We start from the raw sequence: 14,191 nt of genomic DNA, 5'->3' as shown, positions 1-14,191 counted from the left end.
TGCGTGGGCGGTGTGACTGTGGTTTGATGGTGGTACGAGGGCGTTACGAGGGCGGAACGAGGGAAGAGCGTGCTCGGTGCGGGTTGGAAGCACGAATATGTGTACGCAGCTTAAGGTTTCCTCAGCTTATCAGCTGACGGACTAATGAAATCAGCTGTTCAGCCGTGACCTTGAATCGGCTGTCCTTGACCGCAAGTCAAGGTCGAACGAGTGCTTCTCGGTGTGTTTTGGTATTGTTGCTCCGGCACGGCTTCTGGTCACACCTTTTCACTTCATTCTGTCAGCATCAGTGGAATGAGAAACTGCACTGTTATTCAATAAGGAATACTGTCAGTTTCTGAAGTGAACCTTACTGTAACTAAAATCTGCGGCTTTGTGCAAGAACTACCTATGTCAAAATATCAACTTTCTCACAAATCAGCTTGAAAGTTCACCTTGTATTTTCGAACTACAACATTTCGATACGGAAATGCGAGTGCTGTAAGTGCAGAAGTCGACATTGTAGTTCTGGCACGGAGTATGAATGACAATCTAAAAACATATGTCTTCATTGGTAGTTTTCGCACTCTGAGAGTGCAAATAAGTTCAATAAGTGGATAAATGAATGCGTCATTGCATGCAATTAATAATCCACTGGACAAATGATTCTATAGTATGATTTTCACGGTAATATTGGCGTTTGAAGGAGACTCCTTTCCCTTTCATATCATCCTTGAAATACAACATTTCAAAAAACATCGAGCGAATTTCAAAAAAGAACATACCCGGTCAAATTTCATGAGAATCTATTGCCGCGTTTCGCTGTAAATGCGGAACATATAAACATACAAATATAGAGAGAAATGCCAAACCATCGACTTGAATCTTAGAACTCACTCCGCTCGTTCAATTATGACAACATCAACGTCTTCTTCTTTCAATTGTGGAGAAATACCTCAATATCTCTTCGCTCTTCCCATACAAACAAATTACTACTAAAGAGTTAGTACTGTCATAGAGAAACAATAGCTTGAGTAGATATCCCATGGTATAGGGCGTTTATGTCGCAACTTTTACTGTTATATCAAGCCCATAGTCCACGTAGTTCTTTCCCGTGAAGCTTTGTGACGCTCGTAGTCTCTCAAACTGTGCCGTTCATACTCTCTCACCCCAATAAAACAGTAAAAATCGACAATAATCGAGAGTAATCGGCTTGAGATAACAGTAAAAGTTGCGACATAAACGCCCTATTCCATGAGATATCTACTCACGCTATTGTTTCTCTATGGTACTGTGGAGGCTACTCATTGAAAGCCTCTATTTGATGTACGGCTACCGATTATGGTGTATGAAAAAACAATCCAACATTCATACAAAACTTACAATTTTATTATACAACAATATATAAAAAACAAAAAAGAAAACATAAGCGTCCTATTTAGGATGAATTAGGAAAATCAAAAGAAATAACTGGGTTCAAAGGCTGGAGGGTAGGCCGGGTAAGGATAGGCCGGTGCATATACGGGTTGGGGCGGCGCTAGGAAAAGTGCATTGTAGTTCCTGGCGATGACCTGCGAGCTGCGCGCTGTAACAAAGCTGGGTGCCAGGGGCGGACCCGGAAAGGGGGTGCCGAAAACAGGTGGCGGAGGTCCGAAAAAGCCCGATGGAGCTGAGATGGCCTGGCCGATGAGGGTTGCGAGGAAGGCTAGGCAGTTCTGAAAGAAAAAATGGAATTTTATCGTATTTTGATAATTAAAACATGATAGAATGGAAATTAAATACTGTAGATTTCATTCATTGAAACAATTTTACAATAACATAATTGATAAACCTACAAATTGTAACAGCATGGGAAACTTGCAGTTCCAATACACAAATTTCATCAATTTAATTTATCTATTTATTCATTTGACAGTAAATAGCACAATCCATGAAAAATTGGATCACTATACTCCGTGCAAAATAACTTTTGACTTGGAGGAATATGCGGCGCAGAGAAATGGAGGAAGATCAGTCAATTACTGTGATTGATTGAGGTCATAGGTAGAAGCGAAGTTGCCAAATTGTTGATTAGAGTCAGTCGACTGAAGGCTTTCAGAGAGGACACTTCGTGAGTTCAACATGAGCGCTTGAATACCTACTAGAAATACTTTCTTTAATTATTAGAGAATACTGGCCGGTTCAGAACGGCAACATCACCTCCGTTGTATCCCTACCACTGTATGCCGTCTCTGTTGCGCATGTCCCTCCTAAGTCAGAAGTTATTTTGTACGGAGTATAAGTTCAATTGACTTGAAATAAATTGATAATTGAATGAATAAACTAGTTTTTCCAGAACCACTTGCTTACAGAAACAAGAAAGTGGTTTCAGTTGTTTCAATTACAATAAACTAGTAATTGTAATAATATTAATAGAATGATAAGAATAAGAATACATAATAATCTATAATTTATTGAAGGAAAAAGTCTGTTTACATACGCACGTGGAAGGAAATTCACTTCTGAACTACTCAACCGATTAACATGAAATTTCGCATATAGATTCTTAATTTACCGAGGATGGTTATAGGTCTATTTCAAATTCTTCAAGATTTCAGTTGGTCAAGTTTCCAGTTTGTCAAGTTTTCAATTGCATTCTTGCGAAGCACGGGTTACCTGCTAGCAATTGAATAGAACTATCTATCACAATATCACCTTCACATCAGATACCATGCACTTACATGAACAGTTGAATTCCATCACACTTTCTATCATTAAATAATCTAAGTTATTACTTTCCTTGCCCTATTACCATAGGTAAGGAAAGTATTGTTTTCCGAAAAAAATTAAGGTATCCCAATTTCTAAATTTCTATACGTTTCAAGGTCCCCTGAGTCCAAAAAAGTGGTTCTTGGGTATTGGTCTGTATGTGTATGTGTGTCTATGTACACGATATCTCATCTCCCAATTAACGAATGACTTGAAATTTGAAACTTAAGGTCCTTACACTACAAGGATCCGACACGAACAATTTCGATCAAATGCAATTCAATATGGCGGCTAAAATGGCGAAAATGTTGTAAAAAGAGGATTTTATCGAAAATGGCTCCAACGATTTTGATATGATCAAAATCATATTATTGAATTGATTAAAAATAGATTTAATCTACATCGACTGCCACAAGTGCCATATCTGTAAAAATTTCAGGAGATCCGCCTCATCTATGCAAAGTTTGATTCTAGATTTCCAATTATCAAGTCTCAGATATATTTTGATCGGAAAATTTTAAGTGGGAAAGACTAAGCATAAAAATCTCTACAATTGATGTTCAGTAACATTTTCACCTAAAATGGAAAATAAGCTTTAAATTCGAGAAAATGTGATTATTCAATTGCAAACTGTTGGCAACTGTTGATTCTATTAAATGATTCACTATGAAGAGATAGCAGACCTCGTATGTCTCCAGCGTTATTGTCCTGTCACCAGCTGGCTCAAATCTTTGTTTATGAGTAGACTTGAGATGCGCGTGCACACTAGCGTCAGGTGATCAATTTTCATAACAGCAAGGAAAGTTGTGTGAGTGCGCCACACCAGATTTTAAAATTATTTTACTTTGGAAATATGTTCCTATCATTCATACTCTTCATATAAACAGGAACATATTAAACTGAATAAATTTCATATGAATGTTATAAATTTAGGCTATTTTCAATTTGAATACTCAACTTACCAACGTGAAATACATCGTGGTCTCTCAGCTAGAACGATATTGGCTGATTAGTGTCGAGTCCTTGAGTGATGACTTGAAATGAGGAGGCAACTGTTTTATAGTGATTGACGTTTGTAGCCGGAATATTAACAATTGGACAGCGCTTGCCAAATTATTAAGCATTCAACACCTTTGGAACAGACTGACCCAGATGGTCAACTTAGTGGGCCATTACTATGTGTCATATGTCTATGACACATATTTTCACTCTCTGTTCTACTTGATCATGTAATCACTTTGATTATGATTACGTGTGTGGTCGTGGTGATAGTATTCTGACATTGTTGCGACAAAGTTTGACTTATGTGTAGGAGTGACTTATATGACAATGAGGGGAGCACTTTTCAAAGATTTGAGAAAATTATCAAATTCCATTTTATATTGCTCTCTCTACTAGTTTGAATCTTCCTCTTAAAAATGGCATAGGCTTCTTCGGTTATTTTGGTATGGTGATGAAGCTGGAGATAAAGATACTTTCTAATGCAGATTTGAAGAGTTTTTCTGAGGAGTTGAAAAAGTTACCAATATCGTTGGTTATTTTGGTTTGGAAAATTAAACTGAGGAAAAAGATACTTTCTCATGAAATCTTTAACAGTTTCTCAGAAGAGCTATATAGGAAGAGTTGGTCATTATGGTGTGATGATGAAGCTGAAGAGAAAGATACTTTCTAATAGAAATTTGATCTTTTTTTCTGAAAAGTATACAGAGTTACCAATATCGTTGGTTATTTTGTTATGAGGAATGAAGCTGAAAGGAAAATACTTTCTGAAAGAGAAATCTGAGTTCACTTTTTAAAATTATTCATCAATGATAATGGCATTGTATAGCCGAAACATTTTGTGACTAAACTAGTAGTTCTGTGAACAGTAGACCTCACGCAGTTTTCTCATCCACAAGATCTGATGTCAACTGTTCTAGTTGATTCAGTTCAATCACAATTCACAGTTGAATCATAATTTACTCTTAAGAACTGTTATATTTTGTTTCCTCCAAGATAAAAAACTCACTTATGTTGATAAACTCAGTTCACGTTTGAATTTGTATCCCATTTGATGATTCATCTAGTTCCATAATGATCTTTCCATTTGATAAAAATATTTCTCAACTATTTTAAAATTAATTTTTTTCAATCAAGAATATTATAATTTCCTCTGCATTATTCAATAATTCAATCTTTTTTCATTCTATTTTCAATCACCTATTAAATTTGTTATTCAAATGTGATGTGATACTGATAGGCACGCATCATAGAAAATATTGAAACTCTACCTTATAGAAATAGACACGGCCAGACAAATGTGTAATGCATGCAATGAATTGTCAGCTGATTTATTATGAATAATTCTATAGTCTTATTGATCACATCTTCAAAGTAAATGGTATATAATATTATAGTGATATCAGAGTATGGAGAATTTTCTTTCTTTTCATATTATCTTTAAAATGCAAAATTTCAAAAAACTTTGTGTATACATCGACGCGCAGTTGAAAAAGGATTGAAAATTCCTGCCAAATCTCATCGATTTCTATCAACGCCTTTGGCCGTAATCGCGTTACATACAGACAGACAAAAGCAAATCGAGTTGAAATATAGACCTCACTACGCTCGGTCAATAATTTTAAATTTTAAAAAGGGTATTCAGATTCCTATTTTTATTTATATTCAAAAGTAGCCCAAAAAAATACAATTTCTGAAAGAGTTTTTCTGAAGAATTATCTGGAAGAAAGTGGATAACCAATTCATCTTCACAACGTTATTACAAAGACGATAACAAATAGATTGCCTGGTTGCACAAGAGCCGGTTAAATTTTAACCATGATTAATTTCACGAAAACCAGAGTTTTCCAATTTTACCAATCAGAGTAGGCTTTTTTGAAAAGATGGCTTCTCTGATTGATACTCGTGGAATTAACCATGGTTAAAATTTAACCTGATTTTGTGATTATTATATTCTTCAAAGATTATTATAATTATGTAAGTAATCATTACAGAACTAAATCTTGATGATCAGAAATATAATTGAGAGCTGATGATGGAATGAATACAAACAATAGTGAACTTTCCAATACTCCTTTTATTGATCCGCATGAATAACTATAGTTGCAACAGAAATGAACAGTGAGCATGTGGAGTGCTACATGTGGAGAGTTACAAGTGGAGTGTTTAATACCAATATTCAATAGATTGATCCTCATGAAACATACGAATCATAGGTCAGTTGCACGTTCTACACTCTTCCGAGTCGCTTACAATACACAATATGAGCTTGAACCAAATAAATAGCTGGTGGCTTTAACCCAAAATATATATCACAGAATAATAAATTCGACTACAGATTGATTCAGTCCAGTAGTTGTTCATATTCGCCGTAATTTTTGCAATAAATTCCCAGTATTTATTCACGTTCCTCTTAACAAATCTTTCAAGTCCCTGTAGAATCTAAATTCCATGGTATTTCCCTGATTTTTGCAATAATTTCCCTGTATTCATTCACGTTTTTCTAAGCAAATCTTCCAAGTCCCTGTAGAATCAAAATTCCATGGTATTTCCCTGATTTCATGAGATAAGTTTCTCCTATTTTCCCAAGTTGTTTGTTGAATGAGAATTGATATTGAGGAATTATTCTAAAGCTGAAGATGTGTTGGTTGTTTCAACACGAAACTGCAGTTCTGTATTAATGTCCAATAAATGTGGATGTGACAAAAGAAAACTGTGCTTTTTCAAGTCGTTTGTGATAAGTCCTGTGAAATCCTAGAGGAAAGCAGCTTCGTACGCAACACCAGGAACGGGAACCACGGGGGCGACGGGAGCTGCAGCGTATCCATTATAGTTCCTGGAGACCACCTGAGAACTGTACGAAGTGGGAACTTGCGGCACGTATGCAGCGTATGCAGCTGGAACTGCAGCGGTGTATGCAGCTGGGACTGCAGCCGGAACTGTAGCAGTGTATGCAGCCGGAACTGCAGCAGTGTATGCAGCCGGTACTGCAGCAGTGTATGCAGCTGGGACTGCAGCATATGCAGCCGGAGCAATAACTGCGCCTGGTTTGGGAGCAGCCATAGCTGACGAGATGAGGATGGAGCTCATGACGAAGATGACCTGAAAGAAAAGAGACAAAAGTTTGAAGATAAATTTATAATTTTAGATTTGATTATTCAATTTACAAGTAAACGTAAGGCCTGGTTGCACATTAGCCGGTTAAATTTGAATCGTGATTAATTTCACGAGAACCAATCAGAGAAAAGGTTTTTGAAAATATGGTTTCTCTGATTGGCTCTCGTGGAATTAATCACGATTAAAATTTAACCGGCTTTTGTCCATCCGGCACTAAATGTAGCAATTTCCATTGGAAAAAGGAAGGATATAAGGGATATGGAGAAAAAAGATGGTAAATATAGCTCATAAAACTCGAAAAAATCTGTGTTGGAAACAAGAAATAAACTAATATCGAAAATGGAAAGACAGGTTAGGGCTCAGCCAGTTGATTTTCCCAATCATATTGTATGAATTATTATGACTTTTGGCTCTGTAAATGATTAAATGAATGAAGATGATGTTATAAATCAATTTCAGCGAATTTTAAATTACAGATACAATGAGAGTTATTAACCGAATCAATGGTGATGTAATAAATGAATAGGCTGCAATCTGCGATAAACTAGAGATGAAACTAATTTCGTTATTATAAAGAGGAAATCCATTCAGAAAGATGTAAAACAGAGAAATATTGATTCGTTTTGTGAATATCATTGCTACTATGGATGTATATAATTCTCTCATTGTTGTTTGAAGAGATCACGGTTGTCACAAAATGTGTGATTCAAGTTAATACACATATGAATTGAAAGCAATTGAGTAATACCAGAGACAAGAATAATATAGTGACTTACTTATCCTTCATCTATGGTAATACTGAAACTAGATCGACTGAAGATGGAAGTGTTTGAACATGAGATAAACTACTGCGATAATTAGCTTGATTGGAAATATTATTTATTGTGTGGAACTCTATTATTCTATCAATTCATTCATATTCATCATACAAATCATTGAAATCAACATTAAAGATGAAAAATGAGACATGCTATCAGGCATTCTCAGAGCCCACAGAACGCCTCAGATACCTTTGGCTCTATTTGAATCTGACTCCTAGTCCAACACTACTAGAAACGGAGATCGATTGTATTCAAAGACAATCCCATATATTCCTAATATATTTGTCTAGGCTGTAATCAACAATCATTATTTGACAACAAATAATTAATCCATTCGAATCTTTAGATTCCAGTCTATAAAATCCAGACTAAAGAATTTGTTTTTAAAATGTGGTTTAGGGCGTTGAAAATACTAGTATTACACTGATATTGAAATTGAAATTCACGTTATTCATAAGTGTAAAGAAAATTCCATCAAATATCTTCATGAAATCTAAAAAAGTCCAACTAGAGCCACAAAATCTATACAAGTTTATAAGTATATAACATTGAATCTAATAAGCTAGTAATTCTGTGAACAGTTCACCTCGCGCTCAGTAAGTTACATTGACCTGTTGTTATGTTTTCTCAAAAATTAATCAATAATTTATCAAATTGAAATGTCTAGAAAAAATCCCAAATAAACATAGAGCTTTCTGTCCTATCGTACCGTGACAATCATGTCGTCCCGGAATGTGAGTGTGAGCGCTGTTATCAGGTCTGGCTGCAACTGTCTACAACGTTGATGGAAAGATACATTTCCAAGATGTTCGATGTTTTTGAACGGGTAGTATTATAGTCAACTGTCTACTAACGTTGATGGAAAGATACATTTTCAAGATGTTCGATGTTTTTTAACGAGTAGTATAATAGTCCACTTGATTTATTATGAATAATTCTGAAGTCAGATTTTCACGGTAATATATGGTAATATTGGTAATAATAGGAAAGGAGACTCCTTTTCCTATTGTATTATCCTTAAAATCATAATTTCAAAAAAACCTTATGCATACGTCGACGCAAAATTCAAAATATCTGTCAAATTTTAATAAAAATCTATTGCTGCGTTTCGCTGTAAATGCGGAACATAAAAACATAAATTTAACATAAAGAGAAATGCAAAACCGTCGACTTGAATGTTAAGGTAGGTACAGATTTACGCGCTGCGAACATGAGCAATTCACTTTTAATCAGCTGATGCCAAGCTTTTTATATCTGTATCTTACCGTTTCTGTAAAAATACAGATTTAGTCAGCTGATTAGAAGGACATATTCGCGCATGTTCGCGGTGCGTATATCTGTACGCACCTCTAGACCTCACTTCGCTCGGTCAATAACTATAAATATAACATTGAATGTAATTAATGTGTTTCAAAACAAGAGTGTGATACAGATAGTATTCAAATTTATAAATTGAAAGTTGAAATTGAATTAATTTGTTTAGTTGAAAGTTAAAATAATGTTTCAAAACTTACAAGTTTGCAATCCATTTCGGTGGTTTGTAAGGGGTGTTTCGGCAGCACTGTTACTAACTGTTGGATTCTCGAGAGAACGAACTGATGTGACTACTGAGTCCTCACACCATCCATTTATACTAGAGTTTGGAGGAATCTTCAGAATTCTAATAAGTGTTTTCGATTGACAAATTGTGGATAAATGTCCTCGAGAATCACTGTGGATACGTTGGAGACGACCTCGATATTTCCATGTAGGTACGCCAGGATTCACTGCAACAATGGCTGGCGCCCAACAAAATTCAGCAATTGTCAACTTGTGGTATCAGCTATTGCAAGTGGCTTGGATTCGTTGAAATTGCAATCAGGAACACAATTTTAAAGTGCATTGAGTGATGCATTAATATGGCATTCACTTGAGGCATACCTCACTTTGAATCAGAGATGATCAACTAGTAATTGGATCTGATTAAAAGCTCATGAAAGTACAAAATATAATGATGCATTAATGTGGTATCCACTTGACGCATGCCTCACTTACATTCAGTGGTGATCAACTCGTGGTAGGATAAAATAAAAACTCATGAAAGTGCAAAATATTATGATGCATTGATGTGATATTCACTTGAGGCATGCCTCACTTGCATCAGTGATGATTAACTCGTGGTAGGATCTAATAAAAAACTCATGAAAGTGCAAAATATTATGATGCATTAATGTGGTATTCACTTGAGGCATGCCTCACTTTAAATCAGAGATGATCAACTTGTAATTGGATCCAATAAAAACGCATGAAAGTGAAATGAATGATGCATCAATGTCGCATTCACTTGAGGCGTGCCTCACTTACATCCAGTGAAGATCAACTCGTGGTAGGATCTGATGAAAAACTCATGAAAGTGTCAAATATTTTGATGCATTAATGTGGTAATTCACTTGCGGCATGCCTCACTTTCAATCAGAGATGATCAACTTGTTATTGGATCCAATAAAAACGCATGAAAGTACAATGAGTGACGCATCAATGTGGCATTCACTTTAGGCATGCCTCACTTGCACTCAGGGATGATCAACTCGTGGTAGGATCTGATGAAAAACTCATGAAAGTGCAAAATATTATGATGCATTAATGTGATATTCACTTGAGCCATGCCTCACTTGCATTCAGTGATGATCAATTCGTGGTAGGATCTTATTAAAAGTTCATGAAAGTACAAAATATTATGATGCATTAATGTTGCATTCATTTGAGGCATGCCTCACTTTCAATCCGATGATCAACTTGTAATTGGATCCAATAAAAACGCATGAAAGTACATTGAATGATGCATCAATGTGGCATTCACTTGAGGCATGCCTCACTTGCATCCAGCAATGATCAACTTGTGGTATCGCCTCTTGCAAGTGGCTCAGATTCGATGAAATCGCACTAGAAAATGCATGGAAGTGCAGCGAAGGTAGCAATAGTATGGCATTCACTAGATGCATTCCTCACTTAATATCTCACTTCTGATGACCGAAAGCTGCAAGAAAGTAGCATCTTGGAATTCACAAGAATGCTAAGTTATAGAATCAGTGAGGTGTCAGCAAATAGTTATTTATTTATGTTTTCCATAATGATAAGAAAACAAAGATATTGTCAAATTTCACTAAAAATCAAAAGACATCTTTGTTTTCTTATTATGGAGAGAGATTTCACATCACCAACAATCCTACTAATTTTCCATAATGGTTCACTTTTATCTCTTTAGGGCTACTCTTGAATATATATAAAAATAGAAATCTAAGCCTTTTAAAATTGTTTACTCACAAGATGTTTCGGCTATATGATGCCATCCTCCATGATAATAGAGTATTCAAATTTATTTATATTTTTATTATATATTTCTTTATTTATATCCAATGGTTGAATTTGTGTCACGCAAATCACACTTATCAGTACCATAACATGTACTTCAGCGTTATCTAGAATAGTGATTATAGTGAATTATGTGAAAATAGTGAATTACCTACTCTAGAATAGTGATGGAAGATCTGATTGGTCCTTTGGGGAGTTATATTGATAGCCAGTAATCAAAGTGAGGTCCACGTTATAATGGCAGTGTTTGATTAGCAAAAGTATTGCTTTCCTTGTCTATCAATCAACAAAGCGGATAGCGCTATCTCTTTCTCGCTTTGCTCTCTTGCCAGGTCGTCTTTTAACAATGTAGAATTCATAATTAATTAACAAAATATTTCATCTCAATTATTGGAAAATATAATCTCTTGCGAAATAAAATATAATTGATTATTTCAAACGAGAATGAACAGTTAATATTACATCAATAAACCTGTATCAGCTACCCGTCTATAAAAGGCATTGACAAGACAGAGGATCGGCAACGCTGTTCTGCTATCTTCCAAAATCACAACATCATGATTGGGAGAGAATCAACATGATAAACCCAAAACTGTTCCTCTAAAATGAATGAATGAATGAATGAATTTATTTGCCAAAAACAAAATACAAAAAAGCTTTAAAAAAATAAATATAAGTATATATGCTACTGCACTTAAACCAAGATACATACATTTATTTAATTAGATATAATAACGAAATGATATGGTTTATATTATAAGTAATAGTTATAAAATGAAGATTTGATCTATGTTCACATGTATAAGTACAGTAGGTGAGGCAAAAACACCGGCAAAAGGAAGATTCCTTGTGCGCCAGTGTGACTGATTGGGAGAGAATCAACATGATAAACATAAAACTGTTTCTCTAAAATGAATGAAATCAGATCAGAAATGAATCAGATCAAATAATAGAACTGCTGCTATATTTTTCCATGAGTTCTTTAAAAATGCATGTCCACTGATGCAACACCTTTATCTCGACTATCTTCAAAATCAGGCGTGTTTTGACAAGCACTATCGTCAGATAGGCCTACCATTAACGTCTAGAACTCCTCCTCTAATCCCAGAATGGAATGCACTCAAAAGTGATTACATGCAACATTCCATGTCTAAAACAAGTATATATTGCTCAATAACATAGGCCTGGAAATGAGTTCAACAACCTTGAACGTCAATTATGGTTGTTTCGTCGAAAGATTTTGTATCTTCAACGTCATTTTCGGACTAGGATTTCCGAACAGCTGTCAGGGGTTTTTGGGAGTCACCAATTATTATGTCATGCCAGAGCATCGCAGGTGGAAGATTACATTTGATTTTATTTTGTCTTGAATGAACAGATTTCATCTTAATATTTAGATATAGATTAATTTATATTATTCCAGGTCTACAGTCTGCAAGCACTGTGTATGTTGAAAGTAGAGCTATCCTGAACTTCTAAAGAGAATAGATTGATGCACTATTCTTGCCTAGTGTACGTTAAGCAAAATAATATTATGAACCTTTCCTGACTTTTCACTTGCTCTTTTCAGATTTTATGACATTATTACATTTGAAATAGATCATACATGAATAATAATTGTCAAACAATTGAGACGTAGTTACAATTTTCGCCACTAGATGGTGTCAGTTACTGGGTCATGTACAACTGCTAAAACTGCAAGGCATCAAGCCCCGCCTACTTTCTCCTGATTGGTCAAAAATTATTGACAAAGCCTAGCTCTGAAGTCTGCCAGTAGATATCAGTATAGTAACTACTGGGTGACGAGAATAATCTCTCAAGCTGCACGAATTCAAGCCAGGTCTCTGACGATTGGCCAACAATTAATTATTGATATATAATTCCAAATTCTGGTAATGACAGTGGAGACTGAGTGAAGATTAACCTTTCTCTTTTTGTGTAGTTGAGAAGTTGATATTGTGGTAATTATTCTTATTGAATAAAAAGAATAAGAAATTGTCAAAAATCACAGATTTAGAAAAACCGGTTTCGGTTGTTACACCGAACTGGTTATCAGAGATTGACAATGGTGTAACAACCGAAACCGGTCTTTCTAAGTATCAATAAATCTGTAATTTTTGACAATTTCTTAGTATTTTTATTTAAAATTAACCTTTCTGACAGCGTCTTAAACAAACTACCTTGTTTCATAAGGGCTCTGTTGCATGAGGAAATACAAGCCAATGTTTGAGTTATTCCTATTCTAATAACCAGCTTACCATCAATATTATTAGTTTGTATTTGCGCCTCAGGACGTCAGAACTCATGTACACGTCATCAAAATTACTACTGGAAATAGTCGACTCTGGCCATATTGTTCCAGAATGGATTCTAGAACTTGAGAATATATTTTGGGATATATTCCTAATCATCTCTGAACTTGCCTTAGCTGAAATTGTGAATGAAGTTTGAAAATTCCTATCCTGATGATTTTAAAACGACATTGGGAAAACGCTGAAATTCATAGATTCCAGGTGTAAGTTTCAATAGTAATTCTAGTTATCCTTCGAACATATTTTTCCCAGTTCCTAGCTGAACATACAGACCTCTCTCAGGGCCGGTTTCCGAGCTCGGGATTAGGCTAAGTCCTAGACTTAAAAGAGCTGGAGTCAGAAAATTAGCTTTCCAAAACGAGACGTAGTCGCAGTTTTATAACAGTAGTCGCAGTTTTTATTTTCTCATTTCTATAATTTGAAACGTTTATCCTTGACAAAATTAACATTTCTAAGTAACTCAAAATAGCTGAGACTTTACACTATTTTCTCTTTATTTTATTTTGTGTTTAATTTTCTATTTTTTTGAAATTTAATTCAAACGTGACTATGACAATGACTGCGACTACGCCTCGTTTCAGAAAGCCAATTTTCTGACTCCAGCTGTCTAAAGTCTAGGACTTAGCCAAATCCCGAGCTCGGAAACCGGGCCTTGAAATGTGTTGAATGTCACTCACAGAACGAATCGATAATGCACAATTATGTATAAATGAAAATTTTATTTTAGGATTATTTATGAATTGAGAAAAAACAAATCTGAATCAATTTGGGGAATTTGAGAGAAATAATGAAATACACATACATTTTTGACGTATAACTGGAAATACATCTTATGATTACATAGGACGCTTCCAGAGGTCCAAC

General features: G+C 35.2%; 2 protein-coding genes across 2 annotated transcripts; both read right to left on the bottom strand.

Moving 5' to 3' along the window:
* Window positions 1-1,346: 1,346 nt before the first annotated feature.
* On the bottom strand, window positions 1,347-3,937 carry LOC111051436 (formin-like protein 20). The gene is made up of 2 exons (XM_022337956.2): window positions 3,690-3,937; window positions 1,347-1,694 (listed from the first exon to the last, which is right to left on the bottom strand). The coding sequence occupies exons 1-2, from the start codon at window positions 3,702-3,704 to the stop codon at window positions 1,437-1,439; spliced, it is 273 nt and encodes a 90-aa protein (XP_022193648.2). The 5' UTR covers window positions 3,705-3,937; the 3' UTR covers window positions 1,347-1,436.
* A 1,411-nt stretch (window positions 3,938-5,348) lies between these two features.
* LOC111051435 (NADH-quinone oxidoreductase subunit I 2) lies at window positions 5,349-9,322 on the bottom strand. Its single transcript, XM_039429826.1, has 2 exons — window positions 9,179-9,322; window positions 5,349-6,828 (listed from the first exon to the last, which is right to left on the bottom strand). Exons 1-2 carry the CDS (start codon window positions 9,191-9,193, stop codon window positions 6,481-6,483), a joined length of 363 nt encoding a protein of 120 aa, XP_039285760.1. The 5' UTR covers window positions 9,194-9,322; the 3' UTR covers window positions 5,349-6,480.
* Window positions 9,323-14,191: the final 4,869 nt, after the last annotated feature.

Source organism: Nilaparvata lugens, chromosome 5 (genome assembly GCF_014356525.2).
Source record: "Nilaparvata lugens isolate BPH chromosome 5, ASM1435652v1, whole genome shotgun sequence".
Taxonomy (NCBI): domain Eukaryota; kingdom Metazoa; phylum Arthropoda; class Insecta; order Hemiptera; family Delphacidae; genus Nilaparvata; species Nilaparvata lugens.
This window is presented reverse-complemented; position numbering and strand designations above follow the sequence as displayed.